Here is a 23,515-nt window from a genome sequence, read left to right as displayed (position 1 = left end):
GCTGTACAGTAACTGCAGGTTGTACTCAATCTGACTGGATTTGTGAATGGTCTTTTTTTAAAGTTGCAGCTATTAGGCCTTAAAGCACCAGCATTTTACAGCAGTGGGATGAGGAACTGCCTCTATCTGCTTTGCTCCCAGTACACTGCTGGGATAAGTCCCAAACCTGTCATTAGATCACACTCTTGTTAATTAAGATGCCTTTTTTGCAGCTCAAGAGGTGTGGGGTCATTTACCAGGGCAAGACTGTTTTCCCAGGTACTCCCAGGAGCTTCACCCTGCCCCTCTCCCAGGCGAGGCAGGATTGAGCTGTGGGTGCCTGCAGCTGGCTGCTGCCCTGGTGAAGCACCTGGATAAACCCACCTGGGTTAGTGCCTGTGAACATGCCTGGGCTTTGTGAAGCCACTTATGCTACTGCTCAGGGAATGAGGAGTACTAAATGCTAAATATTGCCAGGGTTTGCTCTTGGGCAGCTGTGCCAGCTAGGATTCCCCAGCCCCAGAGCCAGGTGTGGGGCAGGAGGGGCAGGGGCACTCCAGAGAGAAGGAAGCCGTCATTTCACCATGCCAGTCAAGATAGGTATTTGTTTTATTTGGTTATTGTTCAACAACAAAGTTCAATACTTTCCCGGTGGAGCTTTGAACTGTCCCTCTGGTTCCCTCCCTTGTCAATAATAAAAAGGTAATGAAGAAAAATCCTGTACTTTTAGAGACCTAAAACCTCATTTATGCTAACAAGCTTCAATTGCAATTTAATGTTACAATATTTCTTCATGGGAGCGAGGAGGACTGAGGCGAGGCCCCTCCAGTGTCTGAGGATGGCTGTCCACAACCACCAGTAAAACAAAAAGCTAGTGTTGAAAAACGCACAGTTTACAATAAAAAAGTAGAAACCAATTCAATTCCCTTTTGTTACGAATATAAAGTTTCTTGTAAATATGTACAGTCCTTTGAGCTATTTCTATAGCAGGAAGCATTTCACAAACAAGACACAAGATATACACTTTCAGGACTCAACAAGCCCATTTCTGAGGTCTTGAAGATCTTCCATGAGATGCAAAGATTTAAAGACTGATCTCAGTGACCTTTCAAAATATTCAGACCAGGAGACATAAACTTTCAGCAAATTTCCTGCCAAATCATCTGACTGAAAATAACCCAACAGACAAGAGAACGGAATACAATATTCATGAAACTCGCCAAAGGACACTGACAAGGCATTGGAATTTTGATGGGCTTCTAGAACAGGTTAGCACAGGCTTGCAAGGGACTAGCAGAAGTTTAAGTGTGGCGCCAAGGGAAGATTGGATGCAGTTTTGCTCTTTCCAGTTGTAAAGAACGTGGTTGTTCACTTAGAATGTTGCTATTGCAGAGTGAATGGTCAAAACCTGCTTTGAAAATCATTTGCTCTCTGCTTCATGTTCACAGCAAAAGAGAATAGGAAGCAATAAAAGGCTCGAGGTCAGACACGGGGAAGCAAAGGTGTGTCAGCAACTGCCAAAGCTGCTCCCTGTGGGTGTCCTGTGCCAAGACACCGGATCTGATTGCACCACAAGCTACAGCTCACGGGAGGAGCCAGCCCGGGCTGCTGCCCCCGGGGGGCTGAGGCTGGCAGGACTCACTGCTGGAGAGACCATGTCCAGTGCTGAGAGGAGAACACAAGTGTGACTGTAATTCTTGTCATAGAATAAGGCTTGTTAACTCTTCGGTGCCAAATTTCCAGAGTAATTAACGGCTATTTTGCAGCGTAATCTAAAGGTTTCAGGTAATTTACAAGTGAGGTACAATACACTACTCAGCAAAGCAACCTAAAAGGAGAGAGCCAGTGATGGTGCAGCAGCATGCAGTGAACTGTCATGCAGAAGACCTGGATAAAGTCTTACAACCCAGTAGCTTATAGGTAATGCACTTTGTCTCAGGGCCGGGCAGGGGGTTGGTTAAAGCAGGGTTCTTCCCTCCCCATCAGAGCTGCTCTAAAGCGATTTTAGTGAGAACAAAATAACTTTCAGAAGTGGCAGGTGAACAGGCTAATCAGAAGATATTTTTCATGTGTTCTGTGGAGAACATCCAGCCACAGCTCCTAGTGAAAGACTCACTCACCTTGGCCCTTCTGTTTCCAGGCCATCAGGGGCTCCCAGCAAATCTCAGAACTTTGACCAACTCTCTGTTAAGGGGTGCTAACCACAGTGATGACCTGGGGCAGGACACGAGTCCCATTTCCTGGATGAACTACTAGGGACTAAAGTGGATACAAAAAGTTCATGAACTGCTTGAAAGAGTAACAGTAGTACAAAGTGCAAAAACAGGAGTGCAGGAAAGTGCAGAGAAATTAACTGAGCTGCGAACGGTCTTGGAAAGCGTCAGGGCTCCCGCTGCGGAGCGAGCTCTGGCCCAGGAGTGCTGTTTGGGAGCTGGGCTGCAGACAGATGGAGTGCATATACTCAGTATATTTCCTTTTTTTCCTGCAGGTCGAGACGAGTAACTTTGTCTAGCTGAGACTTACACTGAAGACTGGTCCCAGACCTGGCAGGGAAATAAAAGGACAAGTTACAAATCACAGGTGTTTCTCTTCCAGGCACGAGGTGGTGGGAGCAGTGCATCCATCACCTGCTGCTGCCCCAGAGCCAGGGCTGCTGTCATCCACAAACACTGACAAAGGCAGGCACTGCCAGCACCACTCTGAGCACAGCAGGCTCCCACGTTCCCTGCTCCAGACATTGTTCCCCTCCAAATCCTCTATCACTTGCTAGTAAATGCATCTTTGCTTTCAGCCCATCCTAGGGTCAAGCAGCTTTTGCAATGCCAGAACCAGCCCAGAGCTGGTGGTCACAGGGTCAGTGCATGACACCATGTGGGCTCTGCTCCAACAGAATTTGCAGAGCAGGGGGGTGAGATTTGTTCTGCTCTTGTGCTTTCCAGTGCCACCAGCCCTTTTGCAGTACCTACAAGCCTTTCCCTGAGAGCAGACACTTCCTGCAGGCTCCTGCCTTACCTTATTGACTTGAGCAAGAGGAGTCCTGGCCCCGCTCACCGGCACCCTCCCCCGGCTGCTGTCCTCGAAGAGCCGGCCCGGGGAGCGCTCCCTGCGGGTGCTCAGCAGCCGGCCCGGCGACTTCTCCCTCTCCAGAGGCCTCCCCGGGGACTTGTCCCTGCGCAGCTCCGTGCGGCCCTCGCGGTACCGGTGGGGGGTGCTGGGCTCCCGGGGGTGGCCGGGCCCTTCGGGGGGCCCCGGGCTGGAGGCCACGCGCTTGGTGATGTGCTCGTTGTACGTGGGAGGGCCTCTCTTGTTCGGGCTGCTGTCATTCAAAAATAATTGACGCGAACCGCTGAGTGACAAAAACCTCCAGTCACATTTTCTTTTAGCAGAAATGTAACTTTTCCCCCAGCGCGCTTCGGGTGAGAAGCATCAGCCTCTGTCCCTGAGCCAAGATAGAAAATGCAGAGGTATTTTGGCAGCTGGAGTATCCATCACATGAGCCACGCTGGCAAAGTGCCTTAATGAATTGCCAGTGTAAGTCATGTGTACAGAACAGGCCAGAGAACAACACCTTTTCATGCACTCCAGCCATTTCCTTTTCCATATAAAAATACATGAAAATTTGATATATGTGTTCTTACAAAATTTTCTGTAGCTCAGGGATGTTCAGGCCAGGCTGGGATGAATGACAAGCCTCAATTTCTCAGTCTCCTGTGCACACAGTGGCACCATGAGCCCCAGTATTTAATTACCTGTATATCACATCACAACTTTCCAGCACTAATCTCCCTAAGGCAGACCGATTATTTGATAGAAAGGGGCTCTTGCTTTACATCTTGTTACAACCAAGCTGTGTTTAATGTCATATCAACAGTATCTGAGCTCAAAAAGCTTTGAAGCCAGAGCTCTATCACAACATCAAAGCAAACCAGCACAAGGTCACAAAGCATTTGTGGAGATTATCCCCATCTTCCTAGAGCTGATGTTTATTTCCTTGTGGATGTTAAGCCATTAGTGACTCTATTCCAGCACTACAGTAACTGACTGTCACCAGGCTCTAAGAACAGAACAAGGGCATCCCACCACACCAGGGGAAAAGGCATCAGGAGGGAAGTTTGCTCCTGAGGCACCCAGGGACTGTAACACCCCAGCATTGTCACCGTGACTCCCGATGTCCCCGTACCTGCGCGTGGCAGAGGAGCCCCTGTGGTGCTGCTGCTGTGGCTGCTGCTCGTTGTTGGTCTCCTTCACCAGGTTGCCCTTACAGCAGATCACCCTCAGCTTGTCTTGGTAGGAGGAGGCCAAGTAGATTGCTCCTGAGGAGATTGCAGGCCCGAGGTACCGCGGGTTCGGGATCTCCAAGTGGGCTCGTGCCGGAGTTCTGGGGAAGAGTGCAGGAAAAAGTCTTTACAGTGGCAGCACAGTACCTTCCCCTGGCAAGTCCATATAGTCCTGCAAAGCAGGCTGTTCAAAGAGATGAAAAGAGAACCACTTACCCTAGAGAAGCTCGTGCCTGAATCTCGATCACTTCAAGGGAATTGAAGTGGGTCACGAACAGATAGGGCTCCCTGTAGGCTGGAGGAGCAGGGAAAACACAAAATGCATTCTCTATTAAAAACTTCTAAAACACAACAGCAAGCACAAGAGAGGCTGACAGCCCCGTGGGAAAACTAAGGAATACATTTTATGTAATGACACAGACACCATCAGTAAAGGGGGAGATGCAAGTTTAAAGAATTGTTGCTTTGAAACTGTATCTCAAGGACTTTACTAACCAAAGTATCATGAAAAAGGCATTAAAACCAAACTATTAACTGAACAAAATCCCATTAAGCAGTGCAAAAGGCCTGAGGGAGCCATGCTGCCCTCATAGATTCTTCACTATTTCAGAAACTTAGAGCTTTGTTAAAAATTCCACTAGCCAGTTCAATCAGTGTCAGACCAGGAACATTAAGGAAATGGAACTTCTGTTTAGTTTTCCTTAAATTGCTTATATTTCAGAGGGTTTGCCATCTGGATTTAGAATAAGCTTAAATGGTGGGAAAAAGCTCCATAGTTTCTGGAAGAATTGAGAAAGGAAAAGGAGACAGAGTGCAGAGTACCCATTCCACAAGGATGTTTCCTGGTTCCAACAATCTCCACAATCCAAGGGGTTGTCCCTCAACACCTACCAAAGGCTAAGGGCAAGCGGTTCCATTTCAGGTCGTCTGTCCTACTGCGTCTTCCATAGGAATCCACAAAGACACCAAACTCTGCCAAGAGAAGTCACATCAGGTCATGAGCATCTGCCTGAGTTTTATTCATTTATTTCTGGAGGGACAAATGCAGTTGTTGCCAGGCTTTTTATCAGGGACCTCTTGCAAATCCCAGATTGCCATGAATGACTCTAAATGCCATGGAACTGGCTGGATGTAGGAATACTGCCAGGCCAAAAGGTGCTGTGATTCCATGTCTCTGTTCCAGCTAAACTCAGGTCATTATTTAATCTACAGTCGGGCAGGTGATGACATTCCTACCATTACTCACCCAAAATTACTGCTACAGGGCTTTAGAAGGTTTGTTCATTCCCATACAAGAGGGCAACAAGAGCAGCTATAGAAAAAAATAACACCCTCTCTTATTTAATCACCAAAAGGTTAAAAAGTCTCATCTGTCTGCATGGAAACCAGACAAAGCCCCAGTCTGAGAGCCCCTGAACACCTTATCAGGGTAATCAAGCACCTGTTTGCACTTAACACACTGCCTGCAGTCCTTCCCTCAGGCACAGAACTCTTGTGCAAAAACTGATCCACCAGGCATGGAGAACTTTTAAACCAAAGCAGGTTGTCCAAAATTCAACAGCATTTGGGTACCTTCTGCAGGTCAGAGAACAGGAATAGTGCAACTTCTGCACAAGCATCCACCACTTACCATGGAAACACAGTAGATACTCCTCCCTCTGCCCTGCTGGGTTCACTTGGATGATACTGACTGGGAAACTGTTGGTGGAAGCAGCAAACACAGCAGAGGCCAAAGTGTGGTCATTTTTATCCAAAAACTCTGCAAAGAGAATGGAGAAAGACACTTTGATTTGCACCAACTTTTTTCAAAACTATAAAATTAAGTGGCTGTGGAGCCACTTGGAGCATTTCTCAGGAATTATCTCCTACCCTCCAGTGTGTACTGCTTCATCTCAATTTCATAGAACTTGTTCGTTCCAATGATGATGCTGTAAGTGGTCAAATGGATGCAGCTGCAAGGCTCAGAGGTTTCAATCTCCTGGAAAAAAGGACAGCATGGACAGATATTAGTCCCCTGTACCAGCTTACAGGTAACACTGAGTCTGGAAAGTTGTATATTGCTACATTTATCTTTACAAAAGGGAGAGGTAGCAACCTCAAAGCCCCTAGCAGTCTCTCAAAAGCATGTGAACAAAAACTCTTGCTAGAAGAAAGTTTTGTTTTGTTGGAAGTGATGCTTGAATGTAGATTGCATATCAACTTGCCTCTGGAGAGATTATCTTCCTTTTGGAAGAATACACTGTTCTGGAAGATATTCTGCTCTGCAGCTCCATTTTCTGGAGCAGCAGTGAGCAGCTCCCTTGTAGGTCACAGCCAATCTTCCTTCCTGCCTTCTTTGTACATTACAGAGAGATACTGTCCACCAAACCTGCCTTGTGACTGAAAGAGCTGGGATGCTCTGCAGGTTGGCATGACACAATGCACAGATTCCCAGATCTTCTGAGGACAAGATTCCTTACATAAATCCTACTTTATCTGGAAATTTTGTTGGCAGAAAAGAAAAGCATATTCTGGGCTTGCTGCCATCTTGTTAGGATCTAAATTCAGTTGTCTGGATTAGTGGAGATAAGGAAAACCTGCCCTCTAAAACATGCCTTTGCATGATGTGCATTAAGCCCTCGTGAGAGGAAGGGCTGCAGCCCCTCAGTGCTCCCTGCTGTGAGCAGGAGTTGGTATCAGCTGCAATGCTTGGAGACATTCCAGGTGTGCTGGCATCCATCTGTGCCCAGATCTCCACCAGTCATGCCTTTCCTCCTGAGGAGGCCAGATCTGCATGGCTGTGCCCACTGCCTCCCTGCAGCAGCCTCAGCCACACTGGAAAATGAACTGGTGCCTGCAAAGTCACCTGCAGAACCCCCCAGGGAGGTGCACTTGACTGGAACATCCTTTCATTTGTGCATAGGAGAGAACATGAGTTTCTGGGTGCCAGACCTTTTAAGGCAGGTGGTGTTTAAACTTTTTGTCCTGAGGAGAGATCTCTGAGGGTATGATTACAGCTCAGCCCAATATCTCAAAAAAATAAATCACAGTTCTGTTCTGCATCTCTCCAAAAATGCCAACTCTTATTAAAGGAAATTACTGCCTACTCCACTTTGAGTCAGTGCACAGTGCAATTTGTTATCATTTTAGCTGGCAAACAAATTTTCTCATGCACACAGAAAGGTTTTGGATGTTTGCTCCAAAGCAAAGGCTTACAGCACTGTGTGAATTAACCTCAACTACAGCAGGGAGTTACTGAACTCACCTTTCTGATACAGAACTTGCTCAAGCTCTCGTTGTATCGCAGAACCACCACTTTGCTGGGCATGGCTGCACAGATACAAAGACTGTTCTCAACCTGTAAGGAAGATAACAAGCACAGTTCAGGACAGCAATAAAATAAATTCTATTGCTGAGCGTGTGAAACAGATCTGAGAACCTCTTGCCACAAAAAGAACTTTGCAGAGATAAGCAAGTACATTTTATTAATAGGGTAATTATTGTGAATTCATGAAATAATGAAAAGCCTCTTCACATTCTCAAAAAAGAACGTGAATTTAAATGGCTTCTATGATTTCTTTTATGCTTGAAAGACGTTAATAAAATATGAGAAGGTTTTGCACAGAAAAGGGATTGACAAATTGAAATAGGTTAGGTCTACATTTTAACCCCTGAAACTTATCTTGAGCATCACTTTGAAATGCGTGGTGCTCAGTTTGTTACCAAATTAGTCCACAGAAATAATTGTTAATGAGAATTTTTGCTGTGGTTAAATGCTCCATACTAAAAGAAGTAATCTGTGTAAATGTTTAGAATTAAAGTGACACAAACACCAAAGGAAATTTACTAGCCTGGAAGCATGACATTCAAGGACAAAGACTGGACAGAATTCATTAATTAAAAACCTGAAAACTGCAGTCAATAGTGAGGGGGCAGTAGTACCATGCTATGCTGGATTTCTTACTATCTAGCAGTTTAAGCTATACCACCATGGCATCCTGACTGAATTGATCCACATTAGCAGCAAATCCCCCATTCTGTCCCCAGCTCAGCCTCTCTTCAGCCCATACATTCTTCTTATTTGAAGAAAAATGTTCAGAGCAAGAACATAGACCTTGGTTGTGTTGCCAGGGGTGTAAAGATGCTGATGTGTTAAACTCAGAGCAGTCTAAGGGGTGGTCTGGGGGCACGAGGGAGCTGTCACTTACTTTGCCAGCAGCAAAAAGGTGACATCCTTTGACAGCCTCAAAGACATTTGGTGAGACATCAGGCTGGGCTGGGAGGTGAGACTGGGCTAGGGACTGCTTCACTTTCTTTACATCAACAAGACACAGAGCCCTTTCTTCTCCTGGAAACAAAAAAAGGTTGCATTTCATCAAGGGAGAACTCCCTATTCACTACAAAATCTTACCTAAGCAGCAGCTCATTGTTACAGGCTGTTACTGTGGAAACAGTCACAAAGTACCATGCAGAATTCATTCCATGTTATTCCTATTCAAACTGAAACAGAAAACTTAGAAAATCCCAACCCTACAACAGGCAGTAAATCCACCAGGAGAACAACCATTCCCTCTGTGGATTATTATGTGTGGCTGAAGTCTAGCAGAACACAGTAATTGTGGCCTCATTAAGACATTATTCAAAATTAGCCAGGAAGTTTTATTTTGCCCTTCAGAACTTCTTCAAGTACAAGATGTTTTAATTACTCTGTGCCAACAGAACTGGCAAGGGATTTCCAAGAACTGCCCTAATGAATTGCACTGCAGCCCAAGGCCAATTCCTCTCAGAAGTCCAGTGACAGACTAACACAGCCTTCTCATTATGTGTGAGATTTGCTTTGTTCTCTACTACCCTGGCACAAATAAACCATGAACATCTTAAACCCTTACCAGGAAAAAACCACAAAACTAGCAGAACAGGAAAGAATTTGTTTCTCATTCCCTGCAAATGTCATATAGACACTTGATAATTTAGGCTTTCAGACAAAGATACAGCCTAGTGTTCAGCATGCCTACATCCGTGTGGGAAGGATTATCTCTGGAAAACCACAGATGGAGAGATTAAAGCTGGTGTTCCTTTTGTAAAGAAATCTTAAATCATGACAGGAGTCCCAACTTTGTTACAGGGCAAGAAAGGGTAAGAGTTGGCCCTATGCCTCAGTGATCACATAGTGGTCCTCAAATAGTTAATTACATTTAAAATGTTATGCAATAATTAGGAAGAGATGTTCACTCACTAGCTCAACACTTTTTAAATTGAACTTTAAATGACAACTGACCTCTAACCTGGAAATGTTTTGTCTCTGTTCCCTCCCTCAGCTCTGAAATCAGTGTCTTGTGGAGGTTTAACTGAGTGCCCATTCACATAATCCCTTAGCAGCCAGCCTCAACAGGACTGTGTTAACCACAGCAAGGCATCCCTGCCAATTTGCTGATTAAAACACCAGACAAAAGCCTGGAACAAATCCAAAGGCAAGCAGGACCTGGCAGCACAGAGCCACTGCAGGGCCAGTGGGGACACACAGCCTGTACCTGCTATCATGAGTAGCTTCTCCAGGTCCTTGATGAGGTGAATTTGGAAGACAGCTCCCATTCCTGGGATGTGCGTTAAGGAATTCTTCAGAACATTCAGGGCATAGAGACCTTCTTCTGCACCCACCAGCACTACCTACAATAGGGGAAAAAATAGCACTACGTGAGGAGAACAAGGAATGCTCCAACAGCAACTTGGGTGATACTCTTTAGCAATGAAGAGAAAAATCAAACCCACAAATAAGTGCATAATTACACATATTGCAATCAAGATGCCATTTCCCTGAATCAATTATCCACTACTGAGAAAGTCCAAGTGCACATGACCATTACCTGGTCACTGAAGGGCATTGTGCAATTTATATCCAAACGATCTTCACCCTCCAGCTTCAGCAGGGAGTTCCCCAGCAGTTTCTGTAAATGACAAAAAGATTTTTTTTCTTGTTGAGTTAATCTTCATCTCTTTATCTATGAGTATTTTAACAATGTCAGGTTATCATTTCAGACAGGCAAAGAGATTGGCACAGATTTCTTTTTCTCAGAAAGCTAAAAGTTTCAGGGATGCCTCCTACAAAAGAATTAGTAAACTTTTATCTACCTTAGACACAGTAAGGCAAACTGATCAGAATTATCCTAAATTCAGGCAGAACCTATTGTTGTCTCTATCCTTTCCATTTTCCCCAACCTCCTACAACAGAGCAGTGGAATTTTCCAAGGGGAAGAATTAAAGAAAAGTATAAATGTTGGTGGGAGCATGTTTTTTTCTCAGATACAAAAGAAATGTGAGCCTGAGGAAAAAAGAGTATTTCCTGCAGTCAGATATTCCCTACCTCCAGAGCTAATTCTCCTATGCAATGCCACAGAATCCAACCTCTCTTTGCCAGAAAATAGACTTATCAGTGTGACAGTGTGAGAAAGGCTATCCAAAACCTAAACAAATCTATTTAACCTCTTATTAGGAACAAAACAAAATAAAAAGCACACACCCACACACACCTCCCCCCAGCAAGAAACATAAAACCTCTGACTCTCTAAGAATGGGAAGGGAGGGAGTTTTTGCTTCTTTTAAGGTTTGCTCTTTCCATGTGGTGCCTTATGAGACTGGATTTAAAGCATGTCCTAACTGCTCTTCCTTCCTCTGCTGGAATTACAGAGATATTCTGGGATTCTCTTACTACACTCCCCAAGTTTAAAGAAGGGTATTGTAATACACAGCAGTAGTCTCACAGAGTACTGGCTCCTGGGGCTCAAATCATAAGGCAGAAGCAATAACTTACCTTCAGTTAAACCTCAGTATGTCAAATACCGAAAAAATATTTTTCAAAACTCTGCTCCCTCCCAGAATATTTTATTATTAAATGAAACTTTTATACTCACAGCATCAGCCTCAGCTTTTTCTCTGGAAACTCTCCCACCTGCCACTATTGATTCCAGTGCTGTGACCCAGCGCTGTTTGTCAGGGAAGCTGGGTGCTAACAGGTAGAGTGTTCTACCAGGCCAGCAAGTGGTGTGTGGATGAGACTCCAATTTTAGGATATATGGCACATCTGAGATGTTATATAGATAGAATAAGACTTAGATTAGTTTTTGGAATATTGTCAGTGGACTTAAAATCAACACCTTTCAGCCTCATTGGAGAGAAGTTGTATTTATCATGACGTACCATGGCAATTTACACATTGGTTTCTCCTTTACAGGTCCTGCACAGGCTAGCTACTTACACCTAAATATTAGCTGGATGTATGTAATCCATACATACAAGGCTGTCTTTAACTCAACAAAAATAATTTCTTGCCTTTTATTCAAAAGAGAAATTCCATTGTGGGAAAAAAACCAAAACAAAACCAGCCACTTGACTAAAGTTTTCCCTGTACTGATTAAGAAAAATCTGTAAAAACTGGTTATGGAAACCTTTGTTTTTAACAGTCTGTATCCTTTAATGTAACAGTCAAGACATACAGAATCTTATCCATCAGTTCTATTCAGTACATACAAATCAACACATCAACATTTTTTCATAATAAGAGACTGTATACACCCCACAGCATTTCTAAGTTAATGGCTTTGTGGTCAGAGCACAATGGTGGCAGAAGTTATGATACATCACAGTTAATAGAGAAGAAATTTAAATAAAGCGAGTGTTTATGCTACAGATCTCTTAAGATTTACTTCCATTTGTGTTGATGACTATATTAACCACAGTTCTACCACGACAGAAGCAACAGCCTGGGTGTAACTAGATCTGGAGTGCTGAGCTACTCCCCTAATTCAGATGGAGGTAAATTACAGCATTACACAATGAAAGCTCGAGGGAGAAAATTCTGTTCAGCCAAACAAGGCTAACTGATGGCAAGGCAGATGAAATCCATTTGACCTCATCTATGTAAGATTCTCACCTGTCTTTGCTGTATTGGTAAGCTCAGTAGCTCCTACAGCTCCATGAACAGTTACATCACCATCAGGAAGGCAGAGCTCAAATTCCTCCAGAGGCCTCTGTCCAGCTGCAGGAGCATGGGGAGACAGATTAGGGACAGACAAAAAGGCAGCAAGAAAATAACTGTGATAGCAAAAGGAAGTGGATACACACTGGACGTTTTCACAGTTGGACTATTATGACATGCCAGCCAATAAAATGGCTAAGAGAGAAAAAATAATGTTGCTTTTTCACTGAAGATTTAGCTAAATTTGGTACACCCATAGGAAACAGTAATAATCTTTAAGCCTCTCAACCCACCAAACAATATCTTAAGATTAAAAAATATATTCTTGCTAGAAATTCCCAGTTACCTTCTCTTGCTTCTGCATCATAAATGAGCACTTTGGTTCCTTCCAGGACAATATACTTCCTGTCCCAGCCCTGTTGCCCACGTTTATTGTTCCTGAGGAAAATAAGCACAAAGCTGTGTTGGACTTTCTGCTTGGACTCTATATAAAGCAAGCATGCAACTCCTATAAAAGAGCAATTCCAGTGGTAGCAATTGTAATTATAGTGGTGGTAATTGTAATGCCCACGTAATGGGCCTGTACCAATGATCTCATTGTAAGAGCCAGGGTAATATCAGGCCAAATACTTCAGCACCTGACATGGCACCAAGACTCCTGGTTATACCTTGGCACTTTCATCCACCCCTCAAGACGCAGACTGGTGCTTGGCTCCTTCAGCTGCAGGCCAGGGGAATTCATCTTATCCCGGCAGAACGCTTCCGAGAAGTGTGTGGCATATTCTGCTGGCAGCCCACAAGTAGCTGGCAAGCAAGTTGAGCATTTTGGGTGACACATCACCTGGCATTCTGACAAGAGGACAGGGAAAAACTTCTGTTAAATGACAAAAAAATAAACCCAATCATGACACAGCTGCCTCAACTTCTAACACACAAATCCCATCTCCTCCAAGGTTCCCTTCCACTCCAAACCATGATGTTTTCTCAATGTTTGCACCAAGCAGTTTCAGAGTCTCCACGCTGTCATTTCCTCCCTGCTCTAGGCGGCTGATGCCCCTCCTCCCCCCGAGCTGTGCTGTGTTTTGCCCTTACCCAGACACTTGGAGGCCTGCCTGCCGAAGTGCACGGTGTCCAGGCACACGGCGCACTTGGTGGCCCTCATGTTGAGCCCCACGTTGAAGCGGTGCGGGATGTTGTGGTGCATCCGCTCCTTCAGGCGCCGGCTGTACTCTGCAAGGGACACGGCTCATCAGCAGGGTGAAATCTAACTCAGTAAAGAGATGGCAGTGACAGAGGTAGGAGAGGAGGAGCTGAGCAGGAGCCTACCCTCAGGCGTGGAGGATTCCTTGCGGCGGCTGGAGGGGGGAGCCAGCAGACTGATGGGCGTGGGCTGGTGCTCCGGGGAGCGCACTATGGCAGACATGATGATCTGCTGCCTGGCTGTGGCCGGGGTGGAGGGGTGAGGGTGGTCGGATATTTTCCGATGAGCAGCTACAGACAAGACAAATGTCCCTGGTTAATGTGACCAACGTGGCACTCAGGTTCCTAGCAGGGCTCTGTGTGACCAGTCTGCAGTTACAGCCCACAGAATCAAGTGCAGCTTTATTGTAACATCACAGCATTGGTAATAGTTAAACAACATATGTTATTGCTAGAGTGGCACACAATTAAAGGCACATTTTCAGACCGAGATTGTGTGCCTCCTTCCAGATTCACCTTTTCTGTTAGCCCCTACCTTCTTCACGAGCAGATCTGAGTTCAATGCGTGTTTTCTGTAGAGCCTCCTCCAGCTCAGCAGAACGAGCCTTCTCCTTCTCCAGTGCCACTTTCAGCTCATTGTATTGCAGGGGAACCTGTGTGGGTAAAGAAGGGTCCTCTTTCCGCCGACTAAACAGGCCCTAGCAACAGAAACACACAGACAACTCCTAACTCCTAGCAAGAGATGGCTTAACCTAGGCAAAGTGACACTAGCTAGTGGCAGTCCGGCCAGAGGGCCTAATGGCAATTCTGTTATGTGTAAGGATGGATTTTAGTTCATATTGGCACTGGAGAGAAAAATGTCAAGATATGGATTAACTTAAAGAGGGATGTACATTACCTGTTAGTACTCACACCTGGAGTTTCCGAAAGCATCTAAACAGAGGATCTCAAAATACGTGGTTAAAATTAAATTACTTCATTCAAAATGACAGAGCAGCTTCTGACAAAGTTGTGACACAAGTCACCTGACTGCTCCATCCTATGCTGTGACTACAGGACTCTTGATACATGATAGGTTTGTACACATATGCATTAAAAAAATATTAAAAATTATACTCAGCATTAAAAAAAAACATGCTTAAAATTCTGTATTCCTACAGCCTCACTGAGGTGTAGCTATTGGGTTGTAACCTAAGTGTTGTATAACAACCTAAGTTGTTGAATAACAAAATACCAGAAAAACCACAAAGAACACATTCTGCCTAGTAAAATTTGTGTTCACCAACTCAGGATGGTCTTAAATGAGGACAACATTTTGTTACACAAAGAAAGATAAAACAGAATATTAAGAATACACAGCACATAACTAACTACAAAACCATTTAGTTCCATGCCTCTCAAACCTTCTTCACCCACCTTTTTCTTTTTTGCTGGTTGGTCCATCTTTGCCTGCAGGAAATCAATGAGTTTAGTTTGCTGAGAAATAGTGCCCTCCATTTTCACTTTTTCATGGGAATAGAGAACCTGTGAATCACACACAGATGCAAGAAATTTCACCTTAACACAAGAAACAAACAAACAACTCAATAGCAAAACAGAGCTAAAAAATACCATGAAGAAAGTGTCACACACAATCTGTAAATCACATCCTAAAGCATCACAAGGAATGAGGCAAAACACTGCCCTGCTTCATCACCCTCACCTGAATGTTTTCCAGCTGATATTCCAGGTCACTTCTCTCAGTCTTCAGAAGATCTGCTCGGTCCAGGGCCTCTTGCAGACCTTGAGTCAGGCGGAAGATGTGATTCTTCTGCAGATCCATTTGCTGCTGCAGCTTTGCCTGCTGTTGGAAGGAAAACAAAGGCCAGGGTTTGGGGTTTGTTGTCTTTTTGCTTGTAAGTAAAAGCTATTAAATGTTGTCACTCCTTGTAAAATAATGATAATTGCAGAATTTATTAATAAACACACAATTCTTCAAAAGCTGGAAAATTACAATACTCTAGAATATTCCTTTCCTTTCAGAATGCATTGTGACTAAACAAGCATTTCTGTGTATTTATATTAATCTGTAGCAGCACCATTTTCTCAAGCTCTCTGTACAACCACCAGAAGCCTTTATAAAGTACTTTATAAAAATAAATTAAAACCATAATCTTTAGTATAAACCAGGACAGTCACAGTCACATGAGATAAGGAAAATAATGGCCAGCTGTTTACATCTTTGTCTCCAATTAACACCAGTGGAAGGCATATGACAAAATACTCCTACTTCATTTAGGATTTACACTTTCTTGACAAGAAAGTCCCTGACTAGGAAAATCATGAATGTAACCAATGCTACAAAGTAAGAGCAAGAAATCTTTCCTGGTGATGCACAAAGAAGTGGGCAGGCAACCTGTTCAGTACCTCAAGAATACCAGGAGGCTCTAAATGCTCTAATTGTCCCTAAAATCCTCTTCTGGAGCCTCTACCCCCACCACCTAGAACTGGTTGCCTGCATTCAATTAGTCCCTGATATGGGGCAGGTCTGTGACCTTGGATCCAAATCCTGTGACCCAAATCATTGCTGAAGAGCTGTGAGAGAAGCCTCTCCTGTGGCCTCCAGGTGTGCACCCCCAGCATGTTGGCTCCAGAGCTGGTTTTAAGCTCTGGCCTTTGCCCCTGGCTGGTCAGAGCTGTGCCTAGGCACAGACTGGCCTTTCAGGTCTGACCTAGGACCTGCCTCGTGACTACAGGCTTCTGTAATGATCCCTGGTACCTTCAGCAAATCTGCCCTGGTCCTCTTGTTCAGGTGCTGTGGGTCTGAGCCTGCAGGCTGCAAGGTCCTGTCCTTGCCTGGCACGCTGTCCCCCTTGGCTGCCAGCTCCCCTGGCCCTGAGGAGCAGCTCACTTTTAGTGCTCCCTGACATGGCCACACTCTGCAAACTTCTCCCAACTTGATTAATCTCCCCAGTTATGTAGAAGAAGGATGGATGTGTAACTCTTATTCACAAAACCTCCCCTCCTCAAGATGTGGAACCTTCTGAAGTTCTACCATGAATCTCCAAGGTTACCTCCTCCAGAAGCCTCTGCTTGAGCTCCCTTTCTGTCTCAAGCTTCTGCTGCAAACTGCGGGCGTTCATCTCCAGCATGGCGTGCTTCTTCTCCAGGTCATTGAGCTGGGAGAGAGGGTCAGAACAACATCGAACACTAATAAATATCGTTCCAGAGTCTTAAAATTCGACTTCACCGAGCACATGCTGAAGAAAAATGATACAATTAGCCTTTGGTTGCTGGGGAAAAACCAGCCAAAAGACATTTTGGCTTGTTCAAATGCGGACACCAAATTATTGAAGGACTTCATTCCAGGCATCATAGCTGCTTTAGTCTTTTTCAAAGAAAATCTGAGGTCTTTGGTTTGAAGATACAATTCTATTCTACGCTCTTCAGTCTTTTTAACTTGTCTCTATAACATCTTGAAAAAAAGCTGCTCAAGGCCACATTTCTAAAAGTAATATCAGTGGAAAAGTATTTCATCTAATTATGAAAGTCCAGGATTGAAAGTTACTTACCTTATCAGAAAGGCTCTCTGCTTTGAGTTTTTGTTCCTTGAGTGCTTGCTGCAGGGCCAGAATCTCTGCCTTGTGTTCCTTGACAGCCAGTTCTACCACCTGGCGAGACTCAGTAATACGCTGATCTGCTCTCACTCTGCATTAAAATGGAAAATAATGTTACCTAACTCCTTGACCTCTCCCTAGCAGGCAGTGCCATCAATAACTTTTTCAGGGGTTGCCTCAAATTCAAGATGTTACATTAAAAAGCCAGACTGTTTGCTGCAACACTTTTATATTATATAATCCTGTTCCTGTCCTTGCTAGAACTACAGCCTTAAAAATTTCAAGACCCCACATGAACAGTCAGGAGCAAAGACTATTTTTTCCATAAAATAAAATAGAAGATAATAAATCAAGACATTTTATAAATTACAATGATAAATACCACTCCCCTTGAATCGTTCACTTGCAAAGAAACAAAAGGAACAATATCAGTGATGACTACTAACTAATAAACCATTTTTAGAACTACCTCAAGATTTTATATTTAGCTCCAACTCCCATATCCTATGCTAAATATAATTTTTGTACTAGCTTCTATAGAGAGTTTTTATAAAAGTTAATAAAAGGGAAGGAAGGGAGAGAGACCTGCTCTGTTTCTCAGTATCCAGCATCCTCTGCAGCTCTCTGACTCGACATTCAAACTGGGACTTCTCATCCCCTAGAACATTTCTCCACGCTTCCCACTGGCGCTCTTTCTCCAGGAGTTCATCATTCAGGGCCTCCAAGTCCATTACTTGCTCTTCCAGCATCGTACATGTTGTCTTCAAGGCCTCCATAGTCTAAAAATAAATCCTCCTATCAATTCTCACATCCCACATCAAGCGTGCACTTTCAGCTTCAGCCGTAGCAATTCGATTACAGTACATGCAAATCAGCAGCCAGCAGGAGCTGGGAAATCACAGCCCATTTATTTCAAGGCTCCTGTACATTCACTTGTGATCCCTGATAATGTCAGGTCGATCTCATTATGAACATTGAGATTTCCAGGGCCACAAAATTAAAATGAGTAATTCTAAATGACAATGCCTTCAGAAGTGCAGGACTGCTAAATAAAATTGTGTCAAAACATGATGGGAGACACCAAAAATTTCCATTCACTCAACTGCCCTGGGAAGGAAGGCTTAAATGCCACTGCCCCCAGAAGCACCATCACTTCTTATGCCTTTCCAGATGTAGAAGGAATTTTTGCCAGCTGCCAGCAAGAGCTCCTGAGCAGACCTGGAGAGGCTTACTTGTTTCTGGCTGGTGAGCTGCATCTCCCTCTCGGTGATCTCTCGGCGGAGGTGATCGACCTCGCTCCGCAGCTGCACCACCTCGTCGTTGGCCCCCGAGGCCTCGTCCAGTTGTTTGGACAGGAAGAAATTCTGGTTGTTCAGCTCTGCATTGTCTTCAGTGAGCTGGTTCAGCTGCTCTTCCAAATCTGAAATCACCTAGAAAGAAAAATAAATTACGTGTGAGTAAGCACAGGTTTTTGAAATCATCCATCCTTCTTCTATATAACAGGGGAGATTAATCAATTCACACTGAATTATTTATTGCCAAGCTTTTACATTTTTTCTAATACAAAAGAAAGGGCAGCATTACAGTGGTAGGTATTTTTTCATAATAATGTACTTGGATTAGGAGTAGAGTTTTGTGTCTTAGAGAAAATAGTTTTTTTTAAAAAATCTGGTTCAGAGCATAAATATGCTGCAATGTAATTTATTATTTGAGAGACCTGTCATAGTTAAAGCACTGGATTGGGAACCAGGAGTTCTGGCTGGATTCTCAGCTCTGCTGCTGACTTACAGTGACCTTTTTCTGCCTCAGTCTCCCCTAAGTGCAATGAGGCTAATCACTCTCAGAAAGGCTTTCAAAGTGTGGCACTGAAGAAAACAGACCAAGAGGAGCAGTGGAGGCAGTGCAACCTGATGGATATTCCTGGGAATTGCTTATATTATTATTTGTAACACTGGGTATAACCAGGAAAGGCAGAAAATACATTCTATCAAAGTAACAGCATTATGGATGGCAGCTGGGTACACAGGAGGGAAGAAACCAGTGTGGTAACACAATATGGAAAATCAGTGAAAAGCAAAAACTCAACAAGGCCTTTGCCAAAGTGGCAGCATCCATTTGTTCAGTCAGCACTAACTAAAAGCTTTCAACCACAGTCCCCTCCAATTGAAAGACAAATATAAACAACAGTGGGCCATTTTCACAGCTGGTTTTATGAATGAAAGGCCTGAACACTGGGTGGATGAATTTGTACCTCCTCTAACTCAAAACCAATGTCACCACAACAGAAGAGAAAGAAATCTCAGTAATCTTGAAATCAGCTTAATAAAAAGAATTTCAGAAACTGGTAAACTCTATACAATTCACATTCAACTCTTAAAAATATGTTCTAGAGGCTCTTTTGCCTGGATGTCAAAGAAAAGTGAATAAGATACTTCATTAAATGGGAAAAAATAAAATCTCAGAGCACAGTTGGCTACGCATTTAAATGTAAATGTTCCAATTTCCTACACAAGCCAAGGACTTAAATATCTAAAGCAGTAGAGGATAGAGCACACAGCTCTTCTCAGCTCTCTGGAAAGATGACAACCACTTCTTTTTGAAGAATCTGTAATGCATATTTTGGCAGCCTTTTACCATGCCTCTCCTAGACCTAAATTAACAGTATTTGGTTTTTAAACTGTGAGCAGAAAAAGTCCAACAGCCATTACTCCCTGCTGGGTGAAGGGGAGTTCCTGCCACCCATATGTTCAGGGTCAAATCAAGATGATTCAGACTTCAAAACACAACATTTCTGAAGAAATCTGATCATGTGCTTGTTTCTGAGCACTCTCACTGCCCTATTCAAAACACACATCTTCCCCTGCATTGTTTGCACCAAGCTTTCAGAGGGGGCAGCCTGTGTTGTAAAGACATGTTAGTGCCTATATTGCTACAGAAATAAGAACTTAGATTTGTTTATACAAACAAAAAGGAGCAAAAGAGCATTTGCTTTTACAGTGTTTTACCTACTGCTCTTACATCAGCTGAGATCTCTACTAAATGTCAAATTAGAAACTCACTTTTTTCCCATTTGTTTTAATTTTATGTTTAACCACACCATGTATCTAGGCAGTTTCAAGATATATTTTATACATTCATGGTTTCTTCCACATGTAATTTATATACTAGTACAAGTAATTTCTATTAACAAAAAATTAAGCTAGTTTTGAAATACAAGAAAATCGAGATGAGGGAAAGACAAAATGGATAAAGTAATATGCAGAGTTAATATGTCCAACTACTTAATCAATTATTAAAACTGGCTGTATTTCAAGTTGATTTCATTCCTTAAGGGCTGGAAGTTGAGCTCCCATTTTCTTTTATTCTGGGTTCTGAGATTTTGACTTCTTTCCCTGAATACAACTAAAATTAAACCAGATCATATTATATTTCACTGCTACATTTTATCTAGTAGGCTATTTCTGGAAAACTTCAGACAAATTACAAAGCAGTTAACAAAGAAGGGTTCCAGAAGGTGTGACATGATCTCTTTCCTTCTTCTAACAGTGTATTTATTGACAATTCTAAAACAACTTGGCTTAAATTCCAACCATATTACATTACCTAGATAATGTAATCTAGATAGATATAATTTTTTTAACAGGAGAAAATGTTCCTCTTGGTACAATCTTCCATTTTTCATGGGGAAGGGGAATGTTTGTTACCACATCCAATAGCTATCTAACAGATATGTATAACCCAACAGGGTTAGAGAGTTTATTAACACTAAAAGCCTAAAAAGTACTGGGTAATGCTGACACAGGAAAATGGGATTTAGTGTGATATAAATGCCTGTCCTAGGGATCAAAAAAGAAAACACAGATTAAAAAACCCCCACACTTAATTGGAAATATTGTCTGGGGCATACATACAATCTATACCACAATCCTGTATCTGGAAAGAGTTAATAGCTTTAGATATTTTTCTTTTCAGTTAAGGAAATCCCCAGGCAAAAAAAAAGCCCCAAAAAACCCCAAACAAACCAACCAGCCCTGAGCTATTCTGAGGTAAATGTGAAGTGTATTAAAGGAATGTCAGTAAGAAAATGCTATTATATCCTTTAGAAACCCATAACACAATTTGAAAAATCTTCACATTTTAAGTTTATAAATTCACCAAACACTCAAAACCTTGGAAAAGCAATTCTAGACAACCTGGACAGCCACTGTATCTGTGCCACTGCATCACCACTCAGAGCAACTGGAATTTTCTCCTCTATTTATGGACATCTTCACCACAACTAATCCATAAACCAGAGATATCATCTAACTACACAGATTGTTCACTGCACACCACATCTAAGCATACAGCTTATCTTTATCCTGATGCAGAGGACTGTAGCTCATTTTTAAATATTGCAGAGCAACCCTAGCATAGCAGCTCTTCAGCAGAAGGGGTCACATCCAGCAGAATTCCCTCCCCACTGAATAATCTGAGGAAAGCAAAGTATTCCTCTGGTGAGGCTGAGCAGATTCCCAGCTGTTACCCCTGGTCCTACAAACCTCTCCAGGATGGATTAAATCAAATATCAGAGCAACAAACAGTCAGGGCCATGATGATTTGGTTTGCATACCAGATAAAATGCACTAAATTTAATCCATATGCTCCACATATCAAAACCACAGGCACAATAATGAGGAAAAGGAGAAAAATAAGGAGGTTTAGTTATATACTAGTAACTGTAGCTTGCAAACTTCTCCATACCCTATTCCTTCAGAAAGGTGTTTCAGTTCTCACATGCCATCAACAAACATGCAGGAAAATGCTAGGACACAGCAAGGGAAGCTGTTGTGGGATGCTATCAGCAGTGTCTTATTTGGAGTTTAATCTAATTCCAGACTAATAGTGTTGCTTTATCCATTTCCACTCCTCCCATCCCCACTAATCTTTACCAGAAAGCTACCTGTCAGAAGTAAATAGGAAACAAGAAAAAGCTGTCTCTCAGCCCCAAATTATTGTGAGGAGGAAGTGAGAGCAGACAGACTCCTTTTGTCTTCACCTACTGTCTGAGACAAAGCTTTTCAGGCAGAGAAATCCCAGCACTGGGAGGCTCAGGCTCTCAAACAGGGCTGCAGACAGATTGTATCTCTACCTGCTCCATCAATACCTGACAATTAATCCCTCACTTTCCTCCCCTCTCCAGCCAGACAACATCTGTGCTTTGAAACACACCCTAAACATGGATCTCAGCCTCCAAAACCTCTTCATGGTTTATTTTAAGGGACACTGCCCAGACTGCATTCCTCTGCTCCCCACAGCAAGCCAGGACTAAAACACCCAGTCCCTGTGGTCCTGTCCCAGGTCCCAGGAGATGAGCTGCCTCTCCCAAACAGGAGCCTCTTCCTTAAATGATGATGATATCCACAGTGAACTCTCATTAACCTCTCACAGCAATGCCTTAGAAGTCTCTGATTTTTTGTCAGGCTACAAAAAAAGTACAAAACTCTATTTCTGCCTGTAACTGGTATCTGCCATCATATTTTCTGTGAAATGGGAATCAAGGATAACCCCTTCCACCCAACAGGAATTTTACTCAAAAAAAAATTTAACAAAGCCATATAATAGTTTTTGCCTGGGTATTAGCCTTGTCACAGTGGGCAATATTCCTTTACTCTGAAACACAATTTAGCATCAAAGTAACATCTCTGAGAATTATTTTGGAAACTCACAAGAACACAACTTATGTCAACTTATGGAGCAAATGTGGAATCAGAATCTTGGACTGAATTCAGCAGGAATTCACACATAACTTAAATTATACCTGTCTGATGTGCTTGCAGATTTAATGCCTCAGTATCCAACCTCTTGCACAAGTGCAGATCAAGCCTGTTAATGTTTAAGACTGGAACACAAGATGATGACAAAAGAAACTCAAGAAGGGAAGATAAATCTTTTTTTTATTAGGGAAAACTTGAATAAATGGAAATGCAATATCCAATCAGGAATAAGAAATGCCACTCATTGCTAGAATAAAAGCAACCGGCTGTACCTGAAAAACCCAGATGATTCAGATGGGTTCTCTGGATTTTTACTAAGCTGAGTGCAAGGCTTTTATAGGACTATTTCTTGCTAAATATTTTAAAGACTTTACTTCCTGCTTAATGGAAGTTTCCTTTTGGAAAAAATTCTATTATTATTTAGATAACTTAATTGCATTTTTAAGATCAAACATGCTGATGATCTCAGAACAAGCCACAATTTGGAGATATCTAGAAACAACTGACAAATGTGTAAATTTTCCTCTTTAAGAATGCCTTTTATTTCTAGATCTTGCTTTGATTGCCTGGAAAATACTTTTAACACTCAAATGGGCCATTCATTTCACAGAATAAATGTAGAGAACTTGTTCTTCTCCCTCAACAGATTTGCTGGATGAGCTATCATTGTGAGAAGGTTGTGATAAGATATGACTCTGTGTGTGTGTGTGTTCAGCAAGTACCACAAGTTACAATTTTTGTTGTAATTACATATCC

The 23,515-nt window shown here is 42.9% G+C and overlaps 1 protein-coding gene across 11 annotated transcripts in view; it reads right to left on the bottom strand.

The window, feature by feature from the left end:
- Nucleotides 1-570: 570 nt before the first annotated feature.
- Nucleotides 571-23,515, bottom strand: part of CIT (citron rho-interacting serine/threonine kinase) — a 67,571-nt gene continuing 44,626 nt past the window's right edge. For 5 of the 11 annotated variants that reach the window (XM_039725886.1, XM_039725880.1, XM_039725879.1 and 2 more), the window contains 24 exons: nucleotides 18,236-18,433; nucleotides 17,589-17,782; nucleotides 16,959-17,094; nucleotides 16,461-16,565; nucleotides 15,110-15,250; nucleotides 14,824-14,931; nucleotides 13,943-14,105; nucleotides 13,534-13,698; nucleotides 13,300-13,437; nucleotides 12,876-13,056; nucleotides 12,554-12,645; nucleotides 12,163-12,267; nucleotides 11,144-11,313; nucleotides 10,100-10,180; nucleotides 9,767-9,902; nucleotides 8,444-8,583; nucleotides 7,501-7,593; nucleotides 6,126-6,234; nucleotides 5,887-6,015; nucleotides 5,148-5,228; nucleotides 4,473-4,551; nucleotides 4,160-4,357; nucleotides 2,992-3,325; nucleotides 571-2,522 (listed from right to left, as the gene is read on the bottom strand). In XM_039725886.1, the coding sequence (XP_039581820.1) occupies nucleotides 2,499-2,522; nucleotides 2,992-3,325; nucleotides 4,160-4,357; nucleotides 4,473-4,551; nucleotides 5,148-5,228; nucleotides 5,887-6,015; nucleotides 6,126-6,234; nucleotides 7,501-7,593; nucleotides 8,444-8,583; nucleotides 9,767-9,902; nucleotides 10,100-10,180; nucleotides 11,144-11,313; nucleotides 12,163-12,267; nucleotides 12,554-12,645; nucleotides 12,876-13,056; nucleotides 13,300-13,437; nucleotides 13,534-13,698; nucleotides 13,943-14,105; nucleotides 14,824-14,931; nucleotides 15,110-15,250; nucleotides 16,461-16,565; nucleotides 16,959-17,094; nucleotides 17,589-17,782; nucleotides 18,236-18,433 (3,300 nt within the window). In that variant the 3' untranslated portion in view covers nucleotides 571-2,498. The remainder of the gene's footprint in view (nucleotides 2,523-2,991; nucleotides 3,326-4,159; nucleotides 4,358-4,472; nucleotides 4,552-5,147; nucleotides 5,229-5,886; nucleotides 6,016-6,125; nucleotides 6,235-7,500; nucleotides 7,594-8,443; nucleotides 8,584-9,766; nucleotides 9,903-10,099; nucleotides 10,181-11,143; nucleotides 11,314-12,162; nucleotides 12,268-12,553; nucleotides 12,646-12,875; nucleotides 13,057-13,299; nucleotides 13,438-13,533; nucleotides 13,699-13,942; nucleotides 14,106-14,823; nucleotides 14,932-15,109; nucleotides 15,251-16,460; nucleotides 16,566-16,958; nucleotides 17,095-17,588; nucleotides 17,783-18,235; nucleotides 18,434-23,515) is intronic. The other 6 variants (XM_039725882.1, XM_039725884.1, XM_039725881.1 and 3 more) reach the window with 4 other exon arrangements.

The sequence above is a fragment of the Passer montanus genome, unplaced genomic scaffold, assembly GCF_014805655.1.
Source record: "Passer montanus isolate IOZ18808 unplaced genomic scaffold, ASM1480565v1 scaffold57, whole genome shotgun sequence".
In the NCBI taxonomy this organism is placed as follows: domain Eukaryota; kingdom Metazoa; phylum Chordata; class Aves; order Passeriformes; family Passeridae; genus Passer; species Passer montanus.
This window is presented reverse-complemented; position numbering and strand designations above follow the sequence as displayed.